The following is a 16994-nucleotide window of genomic DNA, read 5'->3' on the forward strand; positions in this document are numbered from 1 at the left end:
GATCTCACGGGCAGGGGATCGAGCACCAAGTGGGGCTCCCATCTGAGCATGGAACTTGATTAAGATTCTCTCTTTCTTTCTCCCTCTGCCTTTCCCCGCTCTTGTGCACCCACTCTCTCTCTCAAAATAAATAAATAAACACTTAAAAGTAGTCTAAAAAATCTCAAATGCATAATTTTTTAACATGGTATTGTTGATGCATGAAAGTGTTTCTAGATTATTGAATACAGTGCCAAGCAATGCATTCTTATTTTTGTATGTGAAAGTTTTATGTTTTTCAAATAACTGCTTAAAGCTGAAGGAGACACCCATCCACTAAAGTTCTCACTCAGAACTCATTGCCCTATACTTAAAAAAAAAAAAAAAAAGCCAGTGAATACTTTTAATTGGCAGCTATCTTATTCATTTATATCCACAGTTGCTCAAGTATGTTAGGAAATTCATTTACGAGCAGTATCTTTTTTTTTTTTTTTGGCAGTATCTTTTTTTACATTGAGTTTTATTTTACATATAGTAAAATCTATCCCATTTATGCGTCTTGGCAAACAAAACGACAGGTGTAATCACTAACACAATTAAGGTATAGAACAGTTCCATTACCCCCCAAAATTTCCTCAAGCTCCTTTTTAGTCAACTCCTTTTCCTGATCGCTATTGATGGGTGTTCTGTCCCTTTTTAAGAACTTTTTATTTTGAAATGATTATAGAGTAACAAGAAACTGCAAAAATAGTACAGAATCTCATGTACCTATCACCTAGCTTTCTCCAATGGTGATATCTTACATAACTGTAGTACAAGATCATAACCATTCCCTGTACGTTTGAAGGCAGGTTTTCCTTTCACTTCTTTGCCTGTATTTACTCTCTTCTTTTCACACAAATTTAATTCTGTTGTGTTAAAAGGAGCAGATGCTAGTTTTCCCTCAGATGTCTTCTGTTGCATTTTCAGTATTTCAGTTCGATCACCCCTGTTACTCCTACATCTTTCTGTGGTCTTTTCTTTATCCCACCGTCCCCAACCCCCAATTTAATTCTGCTGCTAGATTTTTTTTTTTTTTCCCTGAGATATGTATCACAGATGGTACTATTGTCAATTTTCGAATTGCTAACTTCTACTTTAGTCTTCCGTTTTAAAGGAGGTAGTCCTGCCTGTGCTTAATTGTGGCGCTTACAGTAGTTTTACAGTGTGTGTATGTATGTTAGGGTGTTAGCCGGTTTGATTCCCCAACCTCCGTGAAGGTTCTTGCTCGACCCTTTCTCCGTTACCCTTTTATTTTCCAGATATTTGACTATTTGTTGGGAGAAGGGGTGGAACGACCCTTAAAACATGTGGCACCCGTCTCTCAGGTTTGGGTTTGCCTGCCGCACCTCCCCAGTGGGCAGCCTCTGTGGACGCGGAGCGCAAAGCAGCCGTTCGGTTCCCCCGGCCGGTGAGATGAGGGGCGGGGCCTCGGTTCCAGTGGCAGTGGGCTACCGGGAGGTCACGCCCCCTGGCCCGGGCCCTGCGCGCGCGGCTGGCGACGTCAGGCACGGGCGCGAGCTTGGCCCCATGGTGCGCGGGAGGTGCTGGTGCGCATGCTCTGACTCGGTCGCCTCGGTAGCGGTGGCCAAGGGAGGGTTGGGCCTTTCTTTTGGTGTTCCTCTGTGCGCGTGGGCTCTGCTCGTCTGCTACGGTCTCCGTAGCCCTCGGGAGCCCATTATTCTCTTCCTTGAGGCCGCCGGTTGGGCGGCAGCGGGCAGAGCGATGGGCACCTCACCCCGGCTCCCCTCCCCCATGCCCGTTGCCCCGCCCGCCCTGGGCTGGGCGACGGGGTCAGGGGCCGAGCGGAGCTGGGTGAGTATTCCCACAGCATTTGGCTGGCCGCCTCTTCCCGGCTCTGCTTACCGTAGGGTCCTCATCGTACTCTGGGATGGGGTGGAAGGGCGGGTGCGGGTGGGCGGCTAACAGCCCAGCCCTGAACAAAAGACTGGGAAGCGGGGCGCTTGCTAGTGAAATGCAGGCCGCGTCCCAGCGGTGGTGGGACGAGCTTCTGTTTGGGCGTGGGGAGTCGCAGTGGGAAGGAGGGGGCGCACCCAGTGTGACCTGCTCTCTTTGGCCACTACAGAGCCTTCACGGACAACGTGGGTGGTTACTACCATGTGTTTAAGCCTGCGCGGGGATAGCAAGTCTTTGTCCGTGTGACCTTGAAACAAAGGGTCTTAAATTACCAGTGATTTCAATGTCCAAGTTCCACTTAACTTGAAGGGGTTTCATATTCATTGAGGATCAGGAGGAATAAGTTAATATTTATAGCCAACAATTTTTCTTTTCCCAAATTATCTGCTTATAATATCAAATCATGAACGGGGTAGTTAACTGGTTTATAGATACACGTTTATGATGGCAAAAATAATAAACATCTAGCAAAAGCAAAAGGATAGCTCAGAATGAAACCTTGTCTAAGAAGCCCACCTGAGGATGAATTAATTATCTAGCGGACTATACCGTTGTTTGACCGTTATTGATTAGGGCCCAGGCTCAGCAGTTATTTTATTTTATTTTTTATTTTATTTTTTTGTCTAGTGGAGATGCAAATTATTTTTGACTGGTAGAAAAAGTACTCCTGAAGGTTGTGATTTTATTGCCCTATTTCCAAGATTTTTATAATTTTTCCCATTCAGCTTGCTCCTTCATCAGGAGTTCAATAAATCTTTGCCACAGGCTCACTTTGTGTGAATCATGTTTATAACTTTAAAAAGTTACAATTTAATAGTGGCTTCACGAGTTTTTAAATTTAAATTTTATTTTTTAATGTTTTTATTTTTGTGAGAGACAGTGTGAGTGAGGGAGAGGCAGAGAGGGAGAGCAAGAGCTAAGGAGACACAGAATCAGAAGCAGGCTCCAGACTCTGAGCGGTCAGCACCCAGCCTGTGATGGGGCCCTAATGTGAACCTTGAGATGACCTGAGCCAAAGGTGGAGGCTTAACCAACTGAGCCACCCAGGCGCCTCAACAGTGGCCTCACTCTTTAGTGACAAAAGCTTAAGTTTATACTTTCAGAATTGAAAAACATAGTCCCTCAACAACATTATTGGACCCCAAGTAGAATCCTTACTTCTTGCTTCTGAAGAGTTGAATATGGATGAGAGGAAACATTTACAAAATGAAAATTTGATCTAAAAAGAAATGTTGAATATTGAGAAATGCAAATTAAGGGATTGCAATTACAAAAATTAAACATTGTTATTGATATTTTAATTGAGGAAGTTAATGGAAACAGTTTCTGGTTCTACCCTGGTTTCATTTGGATATAGGTAGACTTACAAGATTGTTTCTCCTTACATTCTTCTCCCTTTGCCAGTTCCTTTCCCCGTTTATTTAGGATTAAATGAGACACTGCTACATGATGAGGCAATCAAGATGGCCATAACGTTTTATGACAAATTCTAAATTGATAGCAGGTCTTAATGCTTATACATTTCTGAGAAAGATAAGCAACTCTTTAAGGAAAAATATGTCTGCTTTATATAAGTAGATTGTTCGAGTATGAGTTTGATTTGATTCTTAATATCTTTGAAGCCTAGAGATGTTTGGGACCCTAGAGGCAGTGTTTGAGTCATAAACACAGTCAGGAACTATAACAACAACAAAGTGCCATAGAGATTATTTAGTGATTATGTGTTGAAAACAAATGTCTTCAGGGGCCAAGCAGACTGGGTATAAAAGGATTGGAAAGTAGGGGAATGAGAATAAATCCCACCTAAAAGCATCCAGAATAGGGAAAGGTTGCTGAAAACTGTAAAACCAGAGGTACCTCTAAAGAGCTTGGTACTTCAGTCCTTGAAGTGCTGATCTTATAGGCTTGCAGAACCCAGGAACATACTTACTAATACAAGTTTATCTTTAAGATTAGGGTTGTCTCATATCACTGTCATGTAATAGCCTTCAGAGAAAACTTTTAAAATAATCTCTATGCTAGCTCAAGAACTTACAGTGGTTTCTTATTGCTCACTGTTTTAAATGGAATTTCTTCATAGAATTTTGGAGTTATCTGTAAACTGCTTTCCTTCCCTTCCTCCCTCCCCCCCACTCCCCTACTGCCTGACCTTCCTATAGACTAAGTTCTCAGCTTCATGGTGGTCAAAGGAAAGAAAGAAGCATACCACTTCTCAGGAAAAACACAGCTTTTTTAGAGGTAAATATTTATTGACAGAAATGCAGGTTGTGATCTCAGATTTCAAAAATATGCTAAGAAACACTATGGTTAGTTTTCTAGATTTCATTAATTTTTTTTTCAAGTTTATTTATGTATTTTGAGAGGTAGGGGAGGGGAAAGAGGTGAAAGGAGAGAGAGAGAGAGAGAGAGAGAGAGAGAGAGAGAGAATCCCAAGCAGACTCTGCACTGTCAGTGAAGAGCCCACTGCAGGGCTCAAACTCACCAGCTATGAGATCATGACCTGAGCTGAAGTTTGACGCTTAACTGACTGAACCACCCAGGCACCTCAAGGCTTTGTTTACTTTTAACCCACTTCCTAGTGTTTCTTAATGGGGCCTCATCTGGCATTTTTATGGAGCTGCCTCATACCTTGTAGATGCTCTTTGTATCTGTTCCCTGAGCATTAAATTGCAATAGCAAACTACACACCCTCCTATTTGTGACAACTATGTTCTCACTCATTTCCAAACAACTTCTTTGAGAATGGTCCCTCCCAATGTTGGGAACCATTGGACCATATCAGCCTATGCTTTACCCAATCTATGCACATGTATTGGCACTTTATTTTTAAAACTTAGCAAACTTTTCAGGCCCTTTGTTGAAGAGCTCTTCCATTTCTTTGACATGACTTTGTCTCTACTTGGTAAGCCCTCATTCATGTGTCAAAATTCAATTCTTCAAGAACTGGATTCAAGTCTTCTAGAATTCTTTTAGAGTCTTTGATTTTCCCAGGAAACATTTGACATTCCTTTCTATGAGGACACACACAGCAAAGTGCTGGGATATTGCAGGTGCCAGGTGAATGAGTGAAAGCTTGTGGAAGTAAGAAGGTATGCTAATCTAGTTTTTTGTTTTAAGTTTATTTTGGGAGAGAGAGAGCCCATGCAAGTGGGGGAGAGGCAGAGAGAGGGAGTAAGAATCTCAAGCAGGCTCTGCAGTGTTAACACAGAGCCTTACATGGGGTCAAACTCATGAACCTTCCGTGAGATCATGACCCAAGACAAAATTGATAGATGCTTAACCAACTGAGCCACATAGTGCCCCTCTAGTTTTTTTTTTTTTAATATTTATTTTGAGAGAAAGAGCGTTTGAATGAGCATGCATGAGCGGGGGCGGGGCAGACACAGAGAGGTAGAGAGAGAATCCCAAGCAAGCTCCACACTGTCTAGTAGCCCATGCAGGGCTCCATCTCACTAAGTGTGAGATCATGATCTGAGCCGAAATCAAGAGTTGGACATTTAATTGACTGAGCCACCCAGCTACCCCATCTAGTTTTTAATGAAGACTTTGTGAAGAAAAAGGGAATGTTTCTTTCATTAAAAAATGTTGAACACTAATTCTTTTTTTTTTAAGAGAGAGAGAATCCCAAATAGACTCAATGCTCACTGTGGAGCCCCACATGGAGCTCCATCCCGTGACACTGGGATCATGACCTGAATGGAAAGAAATCAAGAGTCAGATGCTCAACCAATTGAGCCACACAGGTGCCCCACCAATTATTTTTTTAATGGCACTTGGTAGTATATTTTAAAAATATATGGCTTTATCATCTATTTTCAGAATAGCAGAGTCTGTAGTTTCTGATACCGACTTTTTCTGTATCTTCTTATTTGTGGAATAACTTTGGTCAAACTCATATACCATTAGTTCCTGGTTCTGGCCTAATTAGCATACATGCAGACAAGTTAGTCTCTACAAGTCCCACTCAGTATTCAAAAGCACAAAGAGCTCAAATCATCACCAGTGGTGGATCAATTTCTCTTGTGTGCTTACAGAAAAGTCTTGTTTTATATAAAAATATGATAATCTTCTTATAAAAATAATGACACTGGTATCAGAAAGGTTAGATGTCATATAAATCTGTTGTTTGAATGGGAAAAGACCAATTGGTGAATAAACTTGAAAGTAGAAGAAGGGTACAATAGGTAGAGATATATAAAATAAATTCATTTAAATTTTTAATTTTCTTATCTTCATTGCAACTTTTATTTGTTTACAGTGTGCCTGACTGTGTTATAGGTGCTAAGATGCAACTTGTAAGTCAGAAATTTTCAGATGTTTAGACATTGCTCTATCGACTTTTGGTGTTCCCTGCTGTGGAGGAGATGGCTGAGGCTACTTTAATTTTTGTTCCCGTGTAGATAAACTCTTTTTTCCGCATCTTTGTTTTTTCCTTTATTTATTTATTTATTTATTTATTTATTTATTTATTTATTTAAATGTTTATTTATTTTTGAGAGACAGAGACAGAATGCGAGTGGGTTAGGGGCAGAGAGAGAGGGAGACACAGAATCCAAAGCAGGCTCCAGGCTCTGAGCTGTCAGCACAAAACCCGACGCGGGGCTCGAACCCATGAGTTGTGAGATCATGACCTGAGCCAAAGTCGGACGCTCAACCGACTGAGGCCCCCAGGTGCCCCTCCTTTTTATTTTTTTAAAATAAGATATTCCACTCTGCTACCTCTAGGCATAGATATTTTCCCCCAACAGTTTTCTCAGAAACACAGTGAATCCTCTCAATTTATAAAAGTAAATATGTTTGATTTTTTTTTTTTTTCTAGCTCAGGAGTAATTTTTCAGTGGTATGTTTGCCTATGATTTCAGTTCAGAAATGCCAGTTATTTGTAGGTTGGATTTGTGGTCTTTGTCCTCTAATCTATCAATATGCTTTGTTTACATCTTGGTCCTTTTCCTTCTGTGGTAGGAGATCAACTCACATGTATATGTTAAAATACTAATTAGATTTTTTCCAGCTTCTGTACTTCTCTGTATTGCCTCTCATATAGATTTTAAATCTCTACTATTATTATATATTTGAACTCCCAGTTTTTTTCTTATCCACTTTCTTTTACACTCTCAGCTATGGTTCCCCTCCCTCATCTGTTGCTTTTGGAGGCTGTATTTTTCTTTTCCCTTTTTCTTTTTCAATTGGGAATGTAAAGTAGATAATTTCCAAGTTTTCTTCTGATTCCCAGTGTAAGCCCAACACAGAAGCAAGCTTTCTCTCTTCCTCTTTTTTTTTTTAACAATCATCTTGATTATTTAAAATGTTTTTATTTTATTTTTGAGACACAGAGAGACAGAGTATGAGTGGGGCAGGGGCGGAGACAGAGAGACACAGACTGAAGCAGGCTCCAGGCTCTGAGCTGTCAGCACAGAGCTTGATGTGGGGCTCGAACCCACAAATTGTGAGATCATGACCTGAGCTGAAGTCAGATGCTTAACTGACTGAACCACTCAGGTGCCCTTCTCTCTTTCTCTTTATGGCAGTGTTCTTTTTTCTTACGGTGCAAGAGCGTCACCTTGGTCCCATACTGTTATTGATTTTTTTGATTTTCTTACCTTGACAGAAGAGGGACTTGTGTAGGGACTGTCTGACTGTGGTCAGAGTGAGCAAGCTCTCTGCACCACTCTCCCTACATCTAGGTAAGGCAGCACTCTTCCTCTACGTGTGAGGTAGGAGAGTGTTCAAAGATACAGTCAAATTAATGAATGACAGATCTTTGTGTACTCAGAAGAGGCCTTCCTTTCCTACTCTTTCATTTTTCTGTCCTGTGTGTATAACAAGGGGAGTGATTTTGTGTGATTTGAAATGGTTTTTTGAGTTTTTGCAGAGGAAGTGGTAGTGGTAAGGTCGCACTCTTCTGAGTGCTCCTCCTGTCCCCACAGCTACCTAGGGCTGACTTTACACCGTAGCATGCAGTGCTCCACTTGGCTTTACCTTCCAGCTCTGGTCATGAGCATTATATTGTTGAGCAAAAACTGCCTTGAGAGAGAATCACCAATGGGCTTGGAAGCCAGTAGTGGAGGAAGCACCTCACGCTCTCTCTTTTTTTTTTTAGGAAATACAGAATGAGGTAGAGTGAGATGCTTTTTTATATTCTTCCTAACTGGACTTCCTGCTGCTAGAGGCCACAGCCAGCATCAGATACCGATTAACATCCTTCAGTTACATTCCAGGTATAATGTTGTATCCCGTTTGAACTTCATTTGGGATACATATTTTAGTGGGATGGCAGGAAGGGAGTGCTGGGCTCACTGGTCAGTGGCTGTCAAGACTGAACCAAACTTTCTCCCTTTTGCTGCTTCCCCATGCTATTTATTGGATTACCAGGGCTATCCCTGCTGTGCTCCAGCCAGGCTGTCAAATGCCTTGAAATCCAGGTCATTCGCTAGCCATATCAAAACAATCCGTCTTTTGTCTCAATTTCCTAATATACTTCTTCCTGGAAACTATCTCTGGTGCTAACTACAAATGTGTGTTTGGAGGCCTTCAGAATCAGGTAATCTCCCTGATCTGGGCCTTAGATTCCACATTTAAATTTGTACCCTGACTGCTTCTTTGCTCTCTGAAATTTGAGGACCACTGCCCAAGAGCCTTGCTAGGTAAGTGATTAGCTAAATGAATTCAAACCAAATTCTTATAATGGTATTGGGTTCAGTTTAACACCCCTATCTAGTAATTACATGTATTTTTTGTTTGGTTTGTTTGTTTTGTTTTTGGAAAGAGTCTAAATATAAATTTATAATAATGTGGTATTGCTGCAGGGAGGGACAAATACAGAGGAAGTTTCCTAGTATTAGTTAAAAATTACCTTTAATGTTTAAAGGTATTCATGGTATATTCTGTTATAATCACGTTTTTTGTAAATGATCTTGAGTTCTGGGGAAACTTAGTCATATTTCTTTAAGTGTTTTAGTCTCACTTTGATTCTAATGTACACTGATTTATAGGTTCATCAAAAGAAATGTCTTTGACATAAACTAAAACTAAAATAAAATAAATTAAAACCAATCAGTTCCCCGCACATTAGATTAAAAAGCACATGAAAAAAGTGGAAAATGGTAGTGAAAAAAATTGTTTCTAACTAAAAAGGATCATTTGAGCAATGATTATACACAGTATTAGAATTCACAGGGGCTGTTTTTCTGAAAAGATATTTAATAGCAGCAGAATAAGCTTCTTCACACTGTCTAGTCTTAGGGCTAACCTCTAGTTTAGAAAGACTGCTTTCACTTGATGGGGAGAAAAATTATTCTACCTTCCCAATCTTTAGCCTCTGCTGAAGCAGTTAAAAAAAAAGGTTTTGATTATTTGAGCTTAAAAAAAAAAAAAATCAAATAGCTTTCCAGCAGGAGTAAGACTCCAGCAAAATAGATGTATTAACAACCTACATTTTATGGCACGAAAGAGCTCTGACTCCCTTCTAACTTTTATTTATAGTAAGAAATGAGAGGTTCATTGTTTAGGATGAGATGAGAATTGGAATTAGTCTTTTTACTGAGAGAGAGTTCACTTGTGTTCTGTTGTCACCTCTAGTCTGAATTTATTTATTTATTTATCTTTTTAATTTTTTTTAAACATTTATTCTTGAGAGACAGAGAGAGACAGAGTGTGAGTGGGGGAGGGACAGAGAGAGAGGGAGACACAGAATCTGAAGCAGGATCCAGGCTCTGAGCTGTCAGCACAGAGCCTGATGCATGGCCTGAACCCACAAACTGTGAGATCATGACCTGAGTCGAACTCGGATGCTTAACCGTCTGAGCCACCCAAGCGCCCCAAGTCTGAATTTATTTTTAAGCTTACGTCTGGAAACCGAGGAAGTTCACATGTCTAAGGTTTTATATTTGCAAAATAAATTCTTACCATTTTTGCTTATTAAGCTGCAGTTGTGGTTATTTCCATTTTTGGCCATAATTTGAGGCATCTCATAGTAGGAAGTTCTAATATTCCCATTTCTGCCTCTACTAGTCTATAAACTTGGTAGAGACCAGTGTATTACAGCTTGAAAAGTGTATATAAAAATGTTGATTGTAGGGGTGCCTGGGTGGCTCAGTCGGTTGAGCGTCCGACTTCGGCTCAGGTCACGATCTCATGGTCCGTGAGTTCCAGCCCCGCGTCGGGCTCTGTGCTGACAGCTCAGAGCCTGGACCCTGTTTTAGATTCTGTGTCTCCCTCTCTCTCTGCCCCTCCCCCGTTCATGCTCTGTCTCTCTCTGTCTCAAAAATAAATAAATGTTAAAAAAAAAATTAAAAAAAAAAGTTGATTGTATTATGTTTTCATTTTTAGAAAGTTGAAATATTCTTACTTGAGCAAAGAGACAATAATTATTCAGTGATATTTCATTATGATATAATGATTCAAATTGAGATGGATATCATTTTAATATAATATAGTTCTTAATTTTGTAATCAAGCCATAAGTGTATGTATTATTATATGTAACATCCTTCAGCAAAGCCCAGTCCTTAGATAATTTTAAAAGTATTCAACCAAATATTAATTGGTGCTTTGATGTGCTGTCATCTTGCTACTGGCACAGAGCTGTTAATTAGATAAACTATGGCTATTGAGTGAAATTTTATGTTTCAACTAACATTTTGAATAGTTAGGTAAACCTCAAGTAACTGGGGGGGGCTTAGGGAATGGAGTGTTTTTACTTTAGTTCAATTTTGTTGTTAAATAAGGGCTTGTTTGGAATTTATAAAATATGCCAAAATATATTAGTATTTTTTTAAATGAATTACATTCAATTTTTGTTTGATTTAGTATCTCAATATATGTCAGGGTCATTATATAGTTAAAAAAACCCCTAATTTTCTGACTGCTCCTTTTTGGTCTCCCTATTCTAGTTCTGTATCCTCTCTCTGAGTCATGATATGTGTTCTCTTGTTTACGTAATGTTGATTTACAATCAATATTTCTGGCCCAGCTCTCTCTTTCCTTCTGAATTCCAGATTCATCTCCAAATGCCTGCTAGATTCCCTTCACGTGGTTATTCCACAGGCTTTTTAAACTCAAGCTCAGTGTGGTTAAATTAAGCCCATCTCAGTCCCCAAACCTGCTCTTGCTCAGTGCACCACTACCTAAGGTGAAGAGCTGGGAATCTCTCTTAAATCTTTTCTCTCATCTATCCTTCACATATCAAGATCACCAGTTGTAATGAGTATACCAGCAAAATGTCTTTTGAATCCCTCCCTCTTCTACCGTACCTCCAGTGTTTGGCTCTGTTTAGCATCATTTTGTCTTTCCTGGATTATTGCTAGAGACTATCAACTGGTCTTCATTTAGTCAGGCAAAGCCTGTAGTCCCTCCTGGAAGCCAGAATGCAAATATGATCAGATTCCCCCCACTTTCAACACCCTTTTGAGCCCTCAGGGTACCAGGCTCTTCTGTCTTCATCAGCAGTAGTTCTCTCAGTACCTCTCTTCTACCTCTGTATTTCAGTTAAGCAAGAGTTCTTCGATTACCAGACTTTCCCTTACGTTCAGATTTTTGTGCATCCTGTTCCTTTGCCTCCCTCCTTTGCTAAGTTGGCTTCCGTTCTTCCTTTTAGTGTCTTCTTTCTTAGGTATCACTTTCTCAACTTGTGTATGCACTGAAGCTGCTTAACCGGGATTTGGTATGTAACCCGGAGATCTCTCATCCATACCTGAAACATTTGATGACTGCCTCAGTAGAAGTACTGAGTACTGGTACTTTATTGTCTCTTATGTACTTCCATTCCTGTACTTGCTGCTTTCTTTTCCCAAACCTATTCTCCCACTGTTTTCTTACCCTCTCAGATTTTCCATTGTGATTTCAGGAGCACACATCTGCAATAAACAAACATATAAATCCTAAACCCATTATTGTCTTTACTACATTCTGTGAAGTAAATTAAGTATTCCCAGAAAAAGAATTTTATGGTTAAAAGCGTCAGGAAACCCCAAGTTAGTAGTTTCCCCACCACAGTGTGTATTGTGAATTTCTAGGGTGGGGGTGCCGAGTGGATGTAGTGTGGATCAGTTTTCACACTTACATATCACATGACGTTAACATCTTCACAGGTCATTGCTTCCACTAACTAGTTTTAAAGGAAACTTGGCTTTGAAACAAAGAACAACAAACAAAAACTGAAGTTCTTTGAGTGGAAGCTGCTGCTTCCTCCACCCTATAAATTTCAGGGTATGGAGACTGCTGGTAACCTCCACTACCTACCCCAGAGCCAATTTTAGGTCACCGCTTCTCTAGCCTCTTGTCAATATCGTTGCTCCTTTGAGGCTCCTTGGAAGCTCTTTTTGAGGACTTTCGTATCCTATGAAATTCAGCTCCACCAGACATAGCAAGCTAGGTTTTTTGTTTGTTTGTTTTTGTTTTTTTCCTTACATACTGTCCCTACTGGCTACTTTTACCACCATCTTGAGGAGGAATCCAAGGCTGTGTTCTAACTCATCAGGATCACATGTATGTTTATTAGTGCTTATTCTTGATGAACTCAGGATTATACACCATGTATCACTTATCATCTCTGTGCTCTTCCATTTCCTACCATTTGTCCCTTGTCATTTATAAATTTTTCATTTGATCTTCCACCTTATTTAAAGAGCTCTCCACCCCCACCAGCTCTCCAAATAATTCTAAGTAACTTCAGTATCCATGTGGAAAACAGCAAACATAAGCCTCATAGTTTTCTTTTTTTAAATGTTTATTAATTTATTTTGAGAGAGTGAGAGAAAGAGAGAGAGTGAGCATGCAGGGGAGGGACAGAGAGAGAGAAGGAGAGAGAGAATCCCAAGCAGGCTCCATGCTGTCAGCATAGAGCCCGACCTCACAGAGTCATGACCTGAGCCAAAATCAAGAGTCGGATGCATAACCAACTGAGCCACCCAGGCACTTCAAGTCTCATAATTATCTAAACTTACTGAGTTCCAGTGACCTTCTTCTCTAAGTTACTTTATAAACTTGGTAAGCTCTCCTGAAGTTCTAAAGTCTCATAGTCTTCCTAGGCTTCCTTTTCCTTCCTTTCACTATGGTTGTTGTTAGCCCTTTTTGTATTTAATACTCTTTGATACTACCATATTTTCATAGCCCCTTCAGTCTTCTTTTGGTATGTTTCCTACCTAAACTCTGAACTATTTTCACTAGCGTATTCTATTCCTTCTTCTATATGTATCCATACACTGAATCCACCCAGCAAAACCTTAGCTTTGCATGTGTGCCCAATGCAGCTCCCTGCTGGTTCCCATATGTGGTGAACTGATTATTGCTGAAGGTAATCACAACCACCTTGTAGTCCAAACTCTTGCATGGCACACAAACCTCCCTTCAAGAAGTTTAGAACTCTTCCATCTTGTATCTTTGAGGCCTTCACTCTGTCTTTCAGCTCCAGTAGAGGGCAGCCAAGTTTAATTTGCATATGACTAGACTATCTCTATCTCCCTATACCTTCTATACTTCCTGCATCATGTTTCTGAGATCAGTCTTAGTGTTCTCTACACCCTAACTTGCCTTTGTTCATACCATTTTTCCTGCTTAGACTACTGTTCTAACCCTTGTGCTTCACCCACTGACAATCTGCTCTACAAAAACTCTTATATACCTTAAAGATTCATCTTCATGCCCACCCACACACCCTCCCACACTATCCCCTCTTTATAAGGGACTCCATCATTTGTGTGTACTTTAAATAGAAGTCCTGTTTTCCAGTGCTGTGAGAATTAAGAGTTGAGCAATTAATTGAAGACGTTGATTAAAGCTAGAGTTAAAATACTTAAGAAAAGTACTTAGAACAGAAATACATTCATTTGCCAGTTGTCTCATGTATGACTAAGGGATTTTCTTTGAGTATGGGTAATTGGTTGGAATTCATTCTTCCTTCATTAATTTGGAACCCAGAATGCATCCTCTATATTTCCATTTTATTTTTTTCTTTTCAGCACAAGCAGGGGAGAGGGAGAGAGAGAGAGAGGGAGAATTTTAAGCAGGCTCCAAGCTCAGTGCAGAGCCCAGTGCAGGGCTCAATCCTGCAACCCTGGGATCATGACCTGAGCTGAAATCAAGAGTTGGATGCTCAACCGACTGAGCCACCCAGGAGCCCCTCCAATTTTGGTTTAAAAGAAAGAATTCAAGCCATTCATGTAGCAATCTGAGCATGGAATCCTAGATTTGTATGGTTTTCCCCCCACCATTTTTTTTGGTTTTTCCCCCACCGATTTTTTCGGTTACATTGTCCATACCTACTTCAATGATAGTTTCTTTTTCTTATGGAGACTTACTGTTATAAAGTCTTTCTGAGGCATTAAATCATAGAAATAAGAGTTATTATTTTTTTTACTTATATTTTATTGGTTTGGTTTGTGGAGTATTTAATTAAAGTAGTATTTATAATATACACATGTGGTTTGTTAACATAAACTCAACTGATGGGAAGGAGGTGCTTCATGATCAGAATGTTGTAGATACCAGTCAGTGTTTTACTGAAGGGATGGATACTATTTTGATTAACCTGGAAAGTTGGTTGAATGGAAGTTGGTTAAGGGAGTTTCTACTATAACGATTTTTATTGCTTATCTCCCTTTATTACAGTGTGAGCTCATACAAGGCAGGGGCTGTATATATACATATTTTTCATTTTGTATATCTAACCTTCACCACACACAGTACCTACCATAGATATTAAGTATATATTTGTTGTATGAGTGAACAAATGCTTGTATAGGTCATACTAAATTTGAATAATCAGAAAGAATACTGCACTGAGAATCAGCTAGTATAGACAGATCATTGGCCCTGGAGCCCTCCTGGGGTTTGAATCCTTTCTCATTTGCATTTCTTGAGCAGGTTACTTTCTCCTTTTCATTTGGGGAATGAGGATACCAATAGTCTCTGGGTTGTGTGAGGGTTAAATGGGAATCTAAAGTATTTAGCATTGTGCTTGACAAAGTAAGCAGTCAACAAGTGCTAATTTTCTTGATGGTGCTTTTCACCAAAGAGGAGACCATGGGAATTCACTTGGTCTAATTTTTCTCATTAAGGGACTTGAATTACATAATGTATCAGTTTCTTTCTAGCTTTAAAATTCTCTTTTTATAAATACTTTATGTTTCGGACATACTTATGTAACAAATATATGGCTATTCCTTGATTTGTCACATTTGTAGATTCTATAAAGTAGGTAATTACTAAGGTGATCCTGACTTTACACCTTGAAGAACTAATACTTTCAGGCTTTAGAACATCATTTGTTAGGGAGGTGAACTCTAATAAGTGTGAAGACCAGCTAGCTCTACTAAGCACTGCCGTGCTATCTACGTAAGGGCTAAGTAAGGTAGGAAGTAGAGAAGGAAGCTCTGAAGAGATTGTTTGGAAACATTAGCTTAGAAGAAGTGAGATAAAATTAAGCTCTGGAAACTAAATTTATGGACAGATTAACTTTTTGAACCCTAGATACACATTTGTTATAAATTTAGGTTAAAAAAAAATTTTTTTTTAAATGTTTATTTTTGAAATAGAGCACAAGTGGGGGAGTGGCAGAGAGAGGGAGACACAGAATCCAAAGCAGGCTCCAGGCTCTGAGGTGTCAACACAAAGCCTGATACCGGGCTGGAACTCATGAACCTGAGAGATCATGACCTGAGCTGAAGTTGGACGCTTTTGGATGCATAACCAACTGAGCCACCCAGGTGCCCCATAAATCTAGGTTTTCAGTTTTCATGTTGATCACATTTTCTTCCTGATTAAAAAATGGGGATAGACTGAGAAAGATGGAAATGTGACACTTTTTTGGAATGGCTCTGAGAATATTTTCCGTTCAGTGTCCCAAATTTTGGTTTGAAGAAATAAGTGATTTAGCAGAATTACTTTTAGCATTCATTCCACAGCTGATGCTTATACTTAGTTTTTATATTGCAGTTATCATTTAGTATGGAAGAAGATGAGTTCTTTGGAGAAAAAACATTCCAGCATTGTTGTGCAGAGTTCATTAGACATTCACAGCAGATAGGTGATGGCTGGGAATGGAGAACTTTGAAGGTAAGAACAGAAATTTTTATATTCTATATAAATGAAGGTTTGTTTTTTTTTGACCATGTAAACCTCAGTAATTGAAACTAATATGTGAAAGCTAGTTTGATTTAGTAAAAGGCTTGAATTGAAGATGTTTTAAAACAGATGTCCATTTTATTGCTTCAACTATATATACTCATTATAATTAAGCTAATGAAGTATTATCTAGAAAAGTCCTTAGGTGACCTGCTTTAATTTAATAGATAAGAATGCTTAGCATATTAACTATCTGAATGTAAACAGATGCTTCTGTGGTGCTTCAAACCATTTATTTACACTATTAATTTTCTTAGGAAAGTACTTTTGTCCAGAGAGTGGAAAGATAATCCTGAAACCAAATCATAGTCAAACAATCACAAATTCTAAAATACTGAGAACTGAATTAATTGGGAATTTCTTAATATCGTAAACACATTCCAAAACATTCTTTCTTTTGATTCTATTTGGTAATAACAGTGTGAAAGGTCTATGTACTTATCTATTTCCACACAGACATTTAGTTAAGATTCTCTGCCACAAGCTTTTAAAGAGTTCATTGAGATAATTTTCAGAGAGGATGTTTCCTTTGCTTGATGTCTTAATCTCGTTCCTAAAAAAGTGGTGATTCCTGTTTTTTTGCTTATTGGCTGTTTTCTGTATGAATTCTGAGAAATGTGAATAGTTTTGAACTGATTCCTATGATTCAGAACTAGGCCAGGGAAATCCAGGTCTTGATTCAGTCTAGAGTGCCACTGGAGAGAGAAACCATGATTTCCTTTGGGTCATATGCCAGCTAAGCTTTCATGGGGGTTGGGGTGGGGAGTGTCAGGGGAGACTCCAGCCCTATTGGACAGTTCTTAAGCCTCTGTGGCATCTCCTGCTCCAGGATAACATGACCTTATTATTAGCACCTATTATTAATCTTTTTCCTGAGTATTTTATAATTTTGTTTGCTATTCTTTTTGAGTTTATTCATCTTATTTCTTCTGTGATTAT

The 16994-nt window shown here is 39.3% G+C and overlaps 1 protein-coding gene across 14 annotated transcripts in view; it reads left to right on the plus strand.

Annotated features, from left to right (window-relative positions):
• Nucleotides 1-1583: 1583 nt before the first annotated feature.
• ATG10 (autophagy related 10) overlaps nt 1584-16994 on the plus strand; it is a 264959-nt gene continuing 249548 nt past the window's right edge. For 5 of the 14 annotated variants that reach the window (XR_006203688.1, XM_042942643.1, XM_042942609.1 and 2 more), the window contains exons 1-2: nt 1589-1833; nt 15867-15986. Coding sequence is in view for 13 of the 14 variants with exons in the window: in XM_042942643.1 (XP_042798577.1) it covers nt 1744-1833; nt 15867-15986 (210 nt within the window). In the remaining variant the exon portion in view is untranslated. Of the gene's footprint in view, nt 1834-1866; nt 1886-4094; nt 4174-8035; nt 8154-15866; nt 15987-16994 lie in introns of those variants that run through there. The other 9 variants (XM_042942661.1, XM_042942668.1, XM_042942651.1 and 6 more) reach the window with 6 other exon arrangements.

This window comes from Panthera leo, chromosome A1 (assembly GCF_018350215.1).
Source record: "Panthera leo isolate Ple1 chromosome A1, P.leo_Ple1_pat1.1, whole genome shotgun sequence".
NCBI lineage: Eukaryota > Metazoa > Chordata > Mammalia > Carnivora > Felidae > Panthera > Panthera leo.